This window comes from Rhynchophorus ferrugineus, unplaced genomic scaffold (assembly GCF_030347505.1).
Source record: "Rhynchophorus ferrugineus isolate W39M unplaced genomic scaffold, kcgeb_rfMv2 rfM3, whole genome shotgun sequence".
Lineage (NCBI taxonomy): Eukaryota > Metazoa > Arthropoda > Insecta > Coleoptera > Curculionidae > Rhynchophorus > Rhynchophorus ferrugineus.
In genome coordinates, this window is record NW_027472582.1 from 34,715,370 (window position 1) to 34,728,130 (window position 12,761).

The 12,761-nt window shown below is 28.1% G+C and overlaps 1 protein-coding gene across 1 annotated transcript in view; it reads left to right on the top strand.

The window, feature by feature from the left end:
* LOC143193271 (transcription-associated protein 1) overlaps nt 1-12,761 on the top strand; it is a 19,172-nt gene continuing 6,411 nt past the window's right edge. The window contains exons 1-46 of the mRNA XM_076399358.1: nt 1-142; nt 199-438; nt 822-1,034; nt 1,083-1,196; nt 1,266-1,459; nt 1,511-1,697; nt 1,752-2,021; nt 2,128-2,260; nt 2,316-2,595; nt 2,651-2,942; nt 2,994-3,185; nt 3,233-3,367; nt 3,423-3,655; nt 3,713-3,818; nt 3,929-4,090; nt 4,149-4,310; nt 4,367-4,531; nt 4,590-4,836; nt 5,069-5,301; nt 5,362-5,526; nt 5,578-5,737; nt 5,804-5,907; nt 5,970-6,123; nt 6,178-6,410; nt 6,478-6,760; nt 6,813-6,971; nt 7,088-7,244; nt 7,298-7,511; nt 7,564-7,725; nt 7,781-7,906; nt 8,132-8,469; nt 8,523-8,695; nt 8,903-9,006; nt 9,078-9,245; nt 9,299-9,493; nt 9,549-9,827; nt 9,917-10,115; nt 10,172-10,446; nt 10,497-10,784; nt 10,870-10,989; nt 11,047-11,184; nt 11,440-11,550; nt 11,691-11,932; nt 12,046-12,214; nt 12,340-12,520; nt 12,603-12,757. Coding sequence (XP_076255473.1) covers nt 879-1,034; nt 1,083-1,196; nt 1,266-1,459; nt 1,511-1,697; nt 1,752-2,021; nt 2,128-2,260; nt 2,316-2,595; nt 2,651-2,942; nt 2,994-3,185; nt 3,233-3,367; nt 3,423-3,655; nt 3,713-3,818; nt 3,929-4,090; nt 4,149-4,310; nt 4,367-4,531; nt 4,590-4,836; nt 5,069-5,301; nt 5,362-5,526; nt 5,578-5,737; nt 5,804-5,907; nt 5,970-6,123; nt 6,178-6,410; nt 6,478-6,760; nt 6,813-6,971; nt 7,088-7,244; nt 7,298-7,511; nt 7,564-7,725; nt 7,781-7,906; nt 8,132-8,469; nt 8,523-8,695; nt 8,903-9,006; nt 9,078-9,245; nt 9,299-9,493; nt 9,549-9,827; nt 9,917-10,115; nt 10,172-10,446; nt 10,497-10,784; nt 10,870-10,989; nt 11,047-11,184; nt 11,440-11,550; nt 11,691-11,932; nt 12,046-12,214; nt 12,340-12,520; nt 12,603-12,757 — 8,313 coding nt within the window. The 5' untranslated portion in view covers nt 1-142; nt 199-438; nt 822-878. The remainder of the gene's footprint in view (nt 143-198; nt 439-821; nt 1,035-1,082; nt 1,197-1,265; nt 1,460-1,510; nt 1,698-1,751; nt 2,022-2,127; nt 2,261-2,315; nt 2,596-2,650; nt 2,943-2,993; nt 3,186-3,232; nt 3,368-3,422; nt 3,656-3,712; nt 3,819-3,928; nt 4,091-4,148; nt 4,311-4,366; nt 4,532-4,589; nt 4,837-5,068; nt 5,302-5,361; nt 5,527-5,577; nt 5,738-5,803; nt 5,908-5,969; nt 6,124-6,177; nt 6,411-6,477; nt 6,761-6,812; nt 6,972-7,087; nt 7,245-7,297; nt 7,512-7,563; nt 7,726-7,780; nt 7,907-8,131; nt 8,470-8,522; nt 8,696-8,902; nt 9,007-9,077; nt 9,246-9,298; nt 9,494-9,548; nt 9,828-9,916; nt 10,116-10,171; nt 10,447-10,496; nt 10,785-10,869; nt 10,990-11,046; nt 11,185-11,439; nt 11,551-11,690; nt 11,933-12,045; nt 12,215-12,339; nt 12,521-12,602; nt 12,758-12,761) is intronic.

Genomic DNA, 12,761 nt, shown 5'->3' on the forward strand with positions numbered 1-12,761 from the left:
AGATATTTTTGTGCGGCTATTCTAATTTTCGTGTTGTCTGGTATTAACCATAGAAAAAAGTATTAACGAGTAAATTAAAATTTCAAACAGTACAAAATAAAATTAATTGACTTTATTAGTATAATAGTATTTTAGGCAACTAGTAATACTATTATTTGGTGTAATTGGTGATAAGCTTTTAAGAATTGAATTTTATAGATTGTATGGATCACAAAATACAAAATATTCTCAATATTTTGTGGTATGGATAGGTTATACGAAAATTAAATATTTTGAGGAAATGTCTGCAATAGATATTGTCTACCATAAGTTATCAAAGATAAAAAGTATAATAGTAGGAAAATCTGCTTTGGGTATAGAAGAAACTTGTTTTCATTTATATTTATCTGTGGCACTGGTATAACGTTTATGTTTTTATGAAAACTATTTTACTTAAAGGTATTTCAATCTGTATTTATACATATATATTATAATTGAACAAATTTAATTTATACCTAATTTTTCAAAATGTTTCTGTAAGGTTATGTTACCATTTCATTTATTCAACTAAGGAATGGTATTTCTATTCGTTTTAAAACACTTAATACTTTTGATTGATTAAAACTTATATCTCATAATATCAGAAATTCTAAAAAATTATAAGTTTTTTACGTTGCACATAATACACTGTTTTTTAAATTTAATTTGAAGTATTTAGTATACTCTAGTTAATTATAGTTTTTCTGTATTTTTCTTGCATTGATAGGTACTGCATAAAATATAAATATTTCATACTATATTTTAAATGTTATTTTGTTTTAATTATATTTGTTTTATTTTAGATTAGCATGTAATAATATATAATATATATATATATATATATATAAAGGGTTGACAAGATGCAAGCTCAACCATCGACAAGTATGGGGGTTACTATAGATTCCCATACAACACAAATGAATCAATTTATGTCATATATTGTAACACTAAGTAACCCCAAATGTCGAGATGTCTTAAAATTAAAGGCTATACAAGAGATTAGCAAGAATTTTGAGGTAGTTATGTATTATTACTAAATATCAACTTCAACTAGTGTGTTTTAGACAATACTTAATTCTGCTCATTATTCTACTTTTTTGAACCATTCTATAAAGACTTTTTTGAAAATCTTAGAAGAAGAAAAGCCTAATTTTATTGCAGAATACAACATACAACAAGTAAGTATAAGAGTATGTTAATCATAGAAAATTTGTTATATTTTCATACAAAAATGTTTGATATTTTAGGTGAGAAAATTAATCTTGGAAATATTATATCGTTTACCTACCAATGATCAGTTACGTCCATATGTTAAACCAATATTGAGATTAATGTTGAAACTTTTGGAAGTTGACAATGAGGAAAATGTTTTAGTATGCCTAAAAATTATTATTGAACTTCATAAATATTACAAACCCCCATTTAGTCCCGAAATCCAACGGTACGAAACTTATTGATTATATTCTTATGGTGTAATTATTTTTTTTTCAAGATTTCTTCAGTTTGTTAAATCAATTTACTCTAATTTGCCAAGTCATATGCCTAAGATTTTTGAGCCAAAACGTCAGATAAAAGTCAAGGATTTAACTGATGTTGATATTGAAGAGCTTTTAAAAAATACTTTTACAGTAACTGGAATTCAAACTGAGACAGGTAGTGAAGATGGATCAGTTGTATCAGTATGTAAATTAATGTCAAATAATTCTCACATTAATACCAAATTATTGTTTTAGTATTACCTTATACCAAAAGCAGTTCTATCACTTAAAGTTATTCAAGATTTGCCAATAATAGTAGTATTAATGTATCAACTCTATAAACAAAATGTTCATCAAGATGTTAGCGATTTTATTCCCTTAATAATTAATACAATAATGTTGCAACCTTCAGTCGAACAAAGACAAATGAAAACATTTAATAAGGAAATTTTTGTTGATTTTATGGGCGCTCAAATAAAAACTCTTAGTTTTCTAGCATATATTATAAAGATATATCAGAAAGTGGTGAGTATTATTTTTCTGAGTTTGCTTTTAGAAAATAATATTATATTACAATAAAAAATTCTATTCATAATTATATTGTATTTAATTATTTCATTTGTAATATTAGGTGCAGACTCAGTCAACAATGTTGGTTCAAGGTATGCTAGGTCTACTAACACTTTGTCCAATGGAAGTGGCACATTTGCGTAGAGAACTACTTATAGCAGCTAGACATATATTAGCTACTGATTTGCGAACTAGTAAGTAGTAATCTTTAAAATATAATTTTTCATTTTGATTAATGTATGTTGATAGTGTTTATACCTTATATGGAGAGGCTTTTTGACGAAGATGTACTTCTTGGTCGTGGTTGGACTACACATGAATCTCTTCGACCATTAGCATACTCGACTTTAGCAGACTTAGTACATCATATTAGGCAAGAATTACCTCTCTCGGATTTGACTCGGGCAGTACATTTATTTAGTAAGAATGTACATGATAATACATTGGCTACTACAATACAAACAATGTCATGTAAACTATTGTTAAATTTAGTTGATTGCATTAGAATTAAATCTGAAGATCAAAATAGGTAAACGGAAGTTCAGTATTAGGTATGTTTGTTAAGTAATTATAGTTCATTTCAGCAATGAGGGTCGAGATCTTCTTATGCAAATGTTAGAAGTGTTTATTCTAAAATTTAAAACTATTGCTAAAATACAGCTTCCTATATTAATGTGCCGTTCTGGAAATAAAAAACAAGAATTTAATCAAGCTAATCCACAAGTTAATTCTGATGTTAAAGCAGAACCTCAAGAAAATGTAGATAATTTATCATCCTCTACTCAAGATATTGAAAAAGAATCTAAATCCAAATTTAGTACACAACAAAATAATACTTATAATGTAGCTGAGTATAGAAGCTTAGTAAAAACATTGGTAACATTTAAAAGTAAATTCATTTAGAGATATTTTAAGTTAAATTTTTAGGTGTGTGGTGTAAAAACTATTACATGGGGTTGTTCAGCTTGTAAAACAGCTTCAGGACAATCATTGGCTCAAACAAAATATTTTTATCCACATGAAACATTAATGTTCATTAGATTAGTAAAGTGGGCATTAAAGGCTCTTGATATTTATACATTAAATATAGGAACTCTAAGCACTATTCCACATCAAAGAGTATGTGATTACATTTTAATTTCTATAATTTGACTGTTTTTTTATAGGTGAATCAAAACAAAAATAAAGAAGAGAAAGAGGTTTTGGAACATTTTAGTGGCGTTTTCTCTATGATGAATAATCAAACTTTTCATGAGATATTTTCAACTACCATTGATTATTTGGTTGAAAGGGTTTATAATGTATTTATATTAGAATGTTTTTTTTTGAATAACATATTAGGGTATGTTTTTATAGAATCCCAATTTGCAAACAGTTCCAAATACTTTGCTTGCCAATCCAGCGACAAGTCCTCTTTTTGCCACGGTTTTAGTGGAATATCTTCTTGAAAGAATGGAAGAGATGGGCACAAACTCAGATAGGAGTCAGCTTTATTTGAGATTATTTAAGTTAGTCTTTGGTAGTGTAACTTTGTTTCCTCAAGAAAATGAAAATATGCTAAGACCACATTTACATCAAATCGTAAATAGGTAAATTAACTGGTGATATTATTATTTTAAAAGACAGTATCTTATTTTGTTGTATAGATCTATGGAATTAGCTATGACGGCCTCTGATCCTTGTAACTATTTTTTGCTTTTACGCGCATTATTTCGTTCAATTGGTGGAGGCAGTCATGATCTTCTTTATCAAGTAAGTAAATTATTATTACTTTAATATTGCTTTCAACATACCCTATATAGATTTTTGAATATATCTTGTATAGAATCCGTCAAAGTATGTAATATATTTAAAAATTACAGGAATTCCTTCCTCTACTACCGAATTTATTGGAAGGTTTAAATCGACTACAAAGTGGATTGCATAAACAGCATATGAAGGATTTATTTGTAGAATTATGCTTAACAGTTCCAGTTAGATTGAGTTCATTGTTACCTTATTTGCCAATGTTGATGGACCCTTTGGTAACATAATTTATATTACCAATATATTACTTTATAAATCAATTTAATTATGATTTAGGTATCTGCCTTAAATGGTTCACATGGTCTTATAAGTCAGGGTTTGAGAACCCTTGAATTATGTGTTGATAATTTACAACATGACTTTCTATATGGTCATATACAACCTGTACGTGCTGAATTAATGCAGGCCTTGTGGAGAATTTTAAGAAAACACGACCAGGTATATTAATAATAGTGTAAAATTAATTTTTATTTTATAGTTACAATTTTTTTAAGGTTGCTCACGTAGCTTTTAAAGTTCTTGGAAAATTTGGCGGTGGAAATAGAAAAATTATTATTGAACCGCAAAAATTGGAATATGTGTCTGATGAATTTAAGCCACCATCAATATCTACGGAATTCCAGAATTCAAGTCATAGTATTGAACTCCCAGTCGATAAAGTATATTTAAAGTATATTTATATAATGCATTTAAATTTATAGATATTTTTTTACATAGATAATTCAAGCTTCATTTAAATTTCTTAGACAAAGTAATGGTGATTCATTTTACAACAAACAGGCATGGGAAATTGTAAAGTGTATTCTAATCGCATCAAGAGATTCTAATGAAAATAAACAGATACTTCTTAATGCGTTTTTAGACCCTAATTTTCAGAATAGGATTTCTATTTCTGATCTTAAAAGCAAAAAACATAAATCAGAAAATATAAGAGCCAGGCAATCACATCAGATAGCATTGCAAGGTAAGTGCAGTTTTGTACAGTTACAAGTACAGTTTGCAAAGTAAAATATTTCAATTGTTACAATATGTTATAAATCGGTCCCCAATTTTGTCCCCCTTAGACAAAGCGCTTTGAAAGTATTAGCTACTTGTTATTACTTAGAAGAGACAAAAGAACAAATATTTCAGTTGTTACAATATGTTATTTTATATGAATTTGTATTTTTTAACATTTACCTTTTTGTTATTTATAGGTATAATTATTGCAACAGCAATCAAGGAAATAAATCAACCTGCATTGGACAATTTTATTTCACTCGTCCGCCATTATACAATATTAGCTGTAGCTCAACAGTGTGGAGCATTTCAATATGTATCAAAGCATAATAATGAATCAGAACTAGATCCTTTAGTTCTGGTTGATGCTTTAGCTTCTATTATGGGTCATGAAGAAAAAGAATTATGCAAACCAGGAAAATATGGATTGGTATGTAATAAATTGTTTCTTTAATTTGACTTACTTTTTAATCAAATTTATTAATTATAGATGGTAATGGTAGATACAGCTACTACACTTCTGGGATGCAAGGAAAAGGCATGTCGTCTGCCTCTAATTGAATATCTTTCTGAAAAAATGTGTGAATTGTGTTATGAACGAGCATGGTATGCCAAATTGGGAGGTTGCATGGCAATTCGTTTTCTTTTTGAAAAGGTAATGATTAATTTGTTAAACGTTTATTTTTGTTTATAAATTTACTTTTAGTGCTCTTTGAGGTGGGTTTACGATCATATGCTTATTTTTCTGAAATCATTATTATTTGTTATGATGGATCTAACAGGGGAAGTATCAAGTGGAGCGCTTGATATGGCCAAAGAAAACTTATACAAAATGCTAAATCTATTAGTTTCTACATCATTAGCAGGTAACATTTAACATTATGACTAATATTTTTTTCTCTAAATGTTTATATCAAACATACTTTTTTCAGATGCCGATATTGAAACAAAAATATCACAAGCAGAAGCTTTAAGGAAAGTTTCTCATGAATTGATTCGACAAATTACTAGTCCACATACAATGGTTAGAGAACAGGTACATTTTTAAAAATATGTTATTATTACATTTTTAATATATGTGTATTTATAATAATATAGTCTATGGCCAGCTTAGAGTTACTTGCTAAAGAACAAAATATAACTGTAACAAATGTTATGGAACCTTTCAAAGATGTGCTAGCTGATATGATTCCCCCGATGAAACATCAGTTAAAACACCTGGCTGCGGTAGCTCAAATTGGTTTAATGGATGGTAGGGTTTTTATAATTATGTATGTGTTGTGTTATTACATTTATTTCTATTTAGGAAATACCTTTTGTCTAACTTTACAACCTCGTTTATTTATTATTAATTTGGAAAAAGAAGAACACCATCTCTTTATTACTGATTTACTATCGTTATGTGATATGGAAGATTCCGAATTAGCCACAGCTTCATGTTATAAATCAGTCACCGATTTTGTCCCTCTTAGACAAAGCGCCTTGAAAGTATTAGCTTCTTGTTATTACTTAGAAGAGACAAAAGAACAAATATTTCAGGTAGGGGAAATATATATACTATATAATTTTATTATAATATTATCATTCACAAACAATAACATTTTAGGTTCTGTACAAGAATCTCAAACAACCAAATAGTAAGTTACAGGAGACTGCATTTGAATGCATAAAGATATTTATTGCAGGCTCGAATATTAAAAAGGATTTTATAGTTCAAGTAACACAGTGTTCATTTTTATCCCATAATTATAGTGATACACTTACTCTAAATGAACTTAAGCTTTTAGCTTATCTAACGCAATTGTTTCCATATATTCTTAATGATAATCACTGTGATCAATTGTTAAAATTCTTGGAATATATAGTTACTACATACAAAAATACAACAGGTTTATAAATAACTTATTTGTTTTATAATAACCATAATATTATTACTTTTAGAAATTGTTGTAGGAGCTAGCGATTCCACTAAGAAATTTGAAGATAAACAAAAAATCGTTACTATAATAACTATTTTATATCATACACCAGCTGCTTCAAGTAGATTTATAAATCAACTTACACAGTTGATTTTACAAGCAGAACAAGCATTTTCCATAGGTATATTTTGAAGTTTAACATTAACCTTATTTTCATTTTAAAAATAAGAAATTATTCTTTCATATTTTTATTACTATTACATTTTATTTTGTTATATAAAAAATATTTGCTTTTAGAAGCTTCAAGTCCGTTTCGAGATATTTTGATGAACTTCTTATTACGATATCCAGTAGATAGTTTAAGCTTGTTTTTAGATGACACTTTTATTAAAAATAAACAATTTAGTAGATATCTCGAATATCTTATGAAACACAAAGATGGAAAGCTTCTCAGGTAAAATGTTTCCAAATATATTATTAAAGCTAGCTAATACAATTCATTTTTAGAGAATACATTCAAAAATCTTTAGTTAAACGTTTAATTATTATGGCTCGATCGAATTATGTAAATGTAAATATAACTGCACTTGACAAAAATGAGCTTCAATTTCAAAGTATCCGAATCATATCATTATTGATCAAATATGACGATCAGTGGTTATCAACACAACAAGATTTGGTTGAAGCTTTGAGGGAAATTTGGTGTGATGATGCCTATTTGGTTTGTTAATTTTATAATATGTAAAAATATATATTCTAATAACTTTTTGTAGAGAAGACATAAAAACGTGGATCAGTTGGAATACACTCATTGGAAGGAACCAAAGTTACTTGTTAAAATTTTGTTACACTATTTCTGTCATCATCCCCATAACATTGATTTACTCTTTCAGCTATTGCGGGTTACCACTTATCAATTAATTCCTGAATTTCAAGTATACTTTGATTAAATTATAAGTCATCTATAACACTATAATAAATATGTTCTAGTTTTTAAAGGAGTTCCTGGAAAATACCGTTGCGCAGAATTACACTGTTGAATGGAAACGTTCCGCTTTTTTTCGGTTTGTCGAGGTGTTTTTATCCAGTGAGGTGTCCCAAGAGTTAAAAGCCAAAGTATGATTTTCCTCTTTTTAAAGTTTTAGTAATTACATGTTATTAAAAAGAAGAATTAATTATATCAATGATTTGATTATTGATTTTTTCTCTTCAAAATTTTATAATAAATAAAGGTCGGAAGACATATAAAATCAAAATAGACGTAATAGACAATCTTCATGATGATTTAAATTTTATTGTATTATTATTATTAGATTATAATAGTTGATCGTTTCTTTATAGATTTTACAACTCATAATAATTCCATGCTTTTCTGTCAGTTTTCAAAGAGGCGAAACAAATAAAATAATTGGTGGCCCGCCAATGCCATACCAAGACAATAGTGAAAATGTTGTTTCTGTGTTTATTAGTAAACTTATAGACTCCGATAATTCAGTTCCAACTGCGGATTGTGTTCGTATTGCGTTATTGCAATTTGCATGCTTGATTGTTGAACAAGCAAGTTCTCATATTCATGATCATGATGCTAATAGTGCACCTCAAGGTTTTAAAGTGAGAAAACTGATGACATTTGCATGGCCTTGTTTATTGGTGGAAAACTGTGTTGATCCTGTTACAAGGTAAGTACGGTATAGTTTCATTGATTTTTTATATTTATGTATATTAATTTTAGATATCACGGTCACCTTCTTATATCCCATATAATAGATAAATTCGCTATACATCGAAAAATTGTTCTACAGGTTTTCCTTTCCTTATTAAAAGCCCATGCTGTCGAAGCACGAAATGTTGTGCGTCAGGCCTTAGATATCCTTACACCGTCGATGCCATTTAGAATGGATAAAGGTTTGTTGTTTCAATGTGTTTGATATACTATGATATTGTGCTGTAATAGGTATATTATTAGTTTATTTTACATATTTACATTTACACAAAACCAATGGCACCAATGACGCTATTTACTATCAACAAAACAGTTTTGCATATTTCTCAAAATATAATAAATTGTTGTCACCTGTAAATGTATTAATTTGTACTAATGTATTTTAATAGGCTATGATATGCTTGCACATTGGACAAAGAAAATATTAATGGATGAGGGACATTCTATGCAACAGCTTTTTCATATCTTACAATTAGTTGTAAAACATTATAAAGTAAGTACTTTTACTAGTATATATACTAGCATGTTTTTGAGATATTTTTGCTTATTTTTTTTGTGTTGAAGGTATATTATCCAGTTAGGCATGACTTGGTTCAACATATGGTTAATTCAATTAAAAGATTAGGCTTTAGTCCTACAGCAACGTTAGAACACAGAAAATTAGCTGTAGAATTAGTAGAGGTTATCATTAAATGGGAATTATATGGAATTAAAGACAGTTCTGCGTTGGAGGTGAGGCCTACTAATAATATTCGTAATTGTAATTAATGACTTATTTTTTATAGAGTGATTCATTAGAGTTCCCAGTACGTAGATCTGCAGATGATCCAATTGATCATGCTCGTAAAAAAATGTCTTTAATTTCAAGTACTGGTACTCCAATACCTGCTGTAGTTAATATTGAATTGGGATGTCAAGAGCATATTGACAAGAAGCAAATAGACAATGTTTTTAATTTTTTATTAAGACTAGCGTGTCAGGTTAATAATTTTTAATAGTGTTATTTTGAGTATCTATTCTAAAAATATGTTTCAGGTGAATGATACAAACCCACAAAATACAACAAACTCTGGAACTAATAGCCCTTCTGAGTTACTCTCAAAGCGTTGTGTAAAACTTTTAAAAAATACTCTTAAGCCAGAGCTATGGTCAGAGCCAATTGATATAAAATTGGGATTTTTTGATGAAATTTTAATTTCGATTAAGACGCCTAGTCCAAATCTTGCAAATATTTATACTTCATTAGAATTGTTAACATTTTTGTTGGCTGTTCTTCCAGTTGAGCAAGTTTTGGCGGGTTTTAAATTATTACAGGTATGTGAAATATGTATACTTTTAATATGTTAATTTATACTAGTAAGAAATAAGTATTCTAAATATTTTACAAAAATATCTTGTTTTAGGATGGCCTTTTGGCTTGCTTGGTGTCAACTAAAAACAAGGTAGTAATGTTAATGAATAATCTATTTGTTAAATTATTTAATTTGTTTCCATTGGAAAAAGCTAATAAAATTGAAGAGGAACTAGATATTTTATATTTTGAAATTAATAAGTTTATTTTGGAGGGTATAAATAATTATGATAATAAAAGTTCGTCACTAGGTAAGATGTTATTAAATTTAAACCAGATTTAAAATACATATTTATTTATATTTTAGATCTTTTTGGGCCTCTTATGATACTAAAAGCAGTTTGTAGTAATAATGTACTATACATTGATTCACTAATAGTACCATTAATGCATGCTTTGCATAATTTGGTTAAAGAACATCTACAGTCTTCATCTTTGGATCTCACCCAAAATACCAGTGAGCTTTTAACCATTACTTTAGATCTTGTTAGTTTAAGAATAAATATAATGGGAAGTGAATTAAGAAATGAATTTATTAACATTATTTTGGGTAATCTTATTGAGAAAACACAAGATGTTAAGGTATGTTTTTGGATAATTGTATATTGTTTTTAATAAAACAAATTTTGTAGATAATGAAAATTATTACAAAAATGTTGGAAGATTGGTTAAAACACATCAATAATGAACATCAGTTTCCAACTTTATTTGAAATATCATCATTATTAGTAAAGCTTATGCAGAATATTGATAAACGTTTTTCTGATAACAATGATCTATCTGCACAGTTTTTGGAAGTAGTTAATTTTATTTACAATAATAATAGCTTAAAAAACACAGAGTTAACATCAAAATTGGAACCAGCATTTTTGGCGGGTCTACGATGTAGCCAACCAAACGTTCGAGCTAAATTTTTTAAGGTAATTTAGGCATTATCAATAATTAAAATAATAGCCAGTTTTCATGACAACCTGTTTGATATGATGATATTATGTATTCTAATAGGTTTGCGATGATACTATGGTAAAGCGACTATATGATCGATTACTTTATATTATATCTTCACAAAACTGGTCAACCATTGGTGAGCATTATTGGATTAAACAAGCCATTGAACTCTTACTGGTATATTGATCGTCGCTTTATAACACTAGAGTTATATTATTACTTTTTGTTTTAAAGGTTACGACTAAACCAATTGTTCCTATTAAAATGTCCCAAAAAAGTAGCATTTTGCCCAGTATAACATCGGTTATTAAGAATGCTAACAAAGAGCCCAATGAAATAAAATCAGAGCCGTGCGAGGTTAAAATTGAGAAGGTATGTTAATGTTTTAAAAGTATTAGAAAACTAAACTATTATTATTGTAATAAAATTACGATTGTTTACAATAAGTTAAATATCAAGTGATATTGACACTTCAATTTCAATTTTAAATATTTTATTCCTATTTTTAATACCAATATACTTACCTTATTTTACGAGAAATCATTACTTATAATAAGCATAGTTGAACATATAAAAGTAATGCTTTTGATTATTGTTACTATAATAGTGATTTTTTATTTTCCTAAGGTTGAAGATATAGATTTTTTTCAAACGGAAGTGGAACAACATGAAGTTAAGCATATGAGTCGTTCAGATGCTATTATTAAATTGATTGAGGCAGATTTTGAATACATTGAGGTATACGAAGTTTGTTTGCTTTTATAATAATATTCTACTATTTTATAATAAATTTAGCTTCAAAATTTATTATAAATTCTTATAAAGATTAGAAAATTAACAAAATACATAAAAAATATAACATTTTTTTTTTCATTTAGCAATCTCGTCACATAACAACATTAGAATTTCTTGTTGCTACCGCTCAGTTATGTCATGTAGATTCCAGCCTGGCCGAGCAATTGTGGCTGGACTTATTTCCAAAGTTATGGAGTATTTTGGAAAAAGAACAACAGGTTGCTCTTGTTCAAGAAATAGTGCCATTTGTAACATTAGGCACTCATATTGTACAAAAAGATTATCATTCTAGTGCAATGAATACATTTATAGAAGCAATATCTAGGTATTTACCATACAAATTTATTTATATAAGTACTTATTAATTTAGTTATCTAATTTATTATTAGTTAATTAATAATTCATTAGTCAAATAATCAATAAATAATAATATTATAGATGTAAGCCCCAAATCTTGATGACACCGTCCACGATGAATTATCTTGCAAAAGGTCACAATTTATGGCATCGGGTGGCGTTAACTTTGGAGCAACATGTTCTTAGTGTTGAAAATGGATTTAACAATCATATTAGCTGCTATGAATTAGAAAGAAATCACCCTACAGAGGTATAAAATCTTTTAAACATTAAAATTATGATATTTTTTGATTAAGATAATATCAATTATCTAATAATAATTTTTAGAATATTATAACAATAATAGTCGTTTTTGATTTATTTAATACCTTTTAGACAGAAATAGTAGAGACACTTGCAGAATTATATCACCAAATGTGCGAAGAAGATTTATGGGCAGGTGTTTGGCAGAAGAATGCTTACTACAAAGAGACTGCTATGGCAATTTTGTATGAACAGCAAGGCTTTTTTGAACAAGCTCAAAGTGCTTATGACAGTGCTGTGGTTAGACACAAAGGTACATTTTTTAAATAAGTTATTTAATTTAATTTACATTTTTAATATATTGGACATCTATAATGTTTTAAAAATAATTTAAGCTGAAGCATGCGCTACTCCCGTTCCTACTTCTTACCATAAAGAAATCCGTCTTTGGACCGAACATTGGATAAGATGTGCCAAAGAATTACAAATGTGGGATTTTTTAACAGAATATGCAAAGGCAGGGACCTATAATCCAGATTTAATACTAGAGGTAT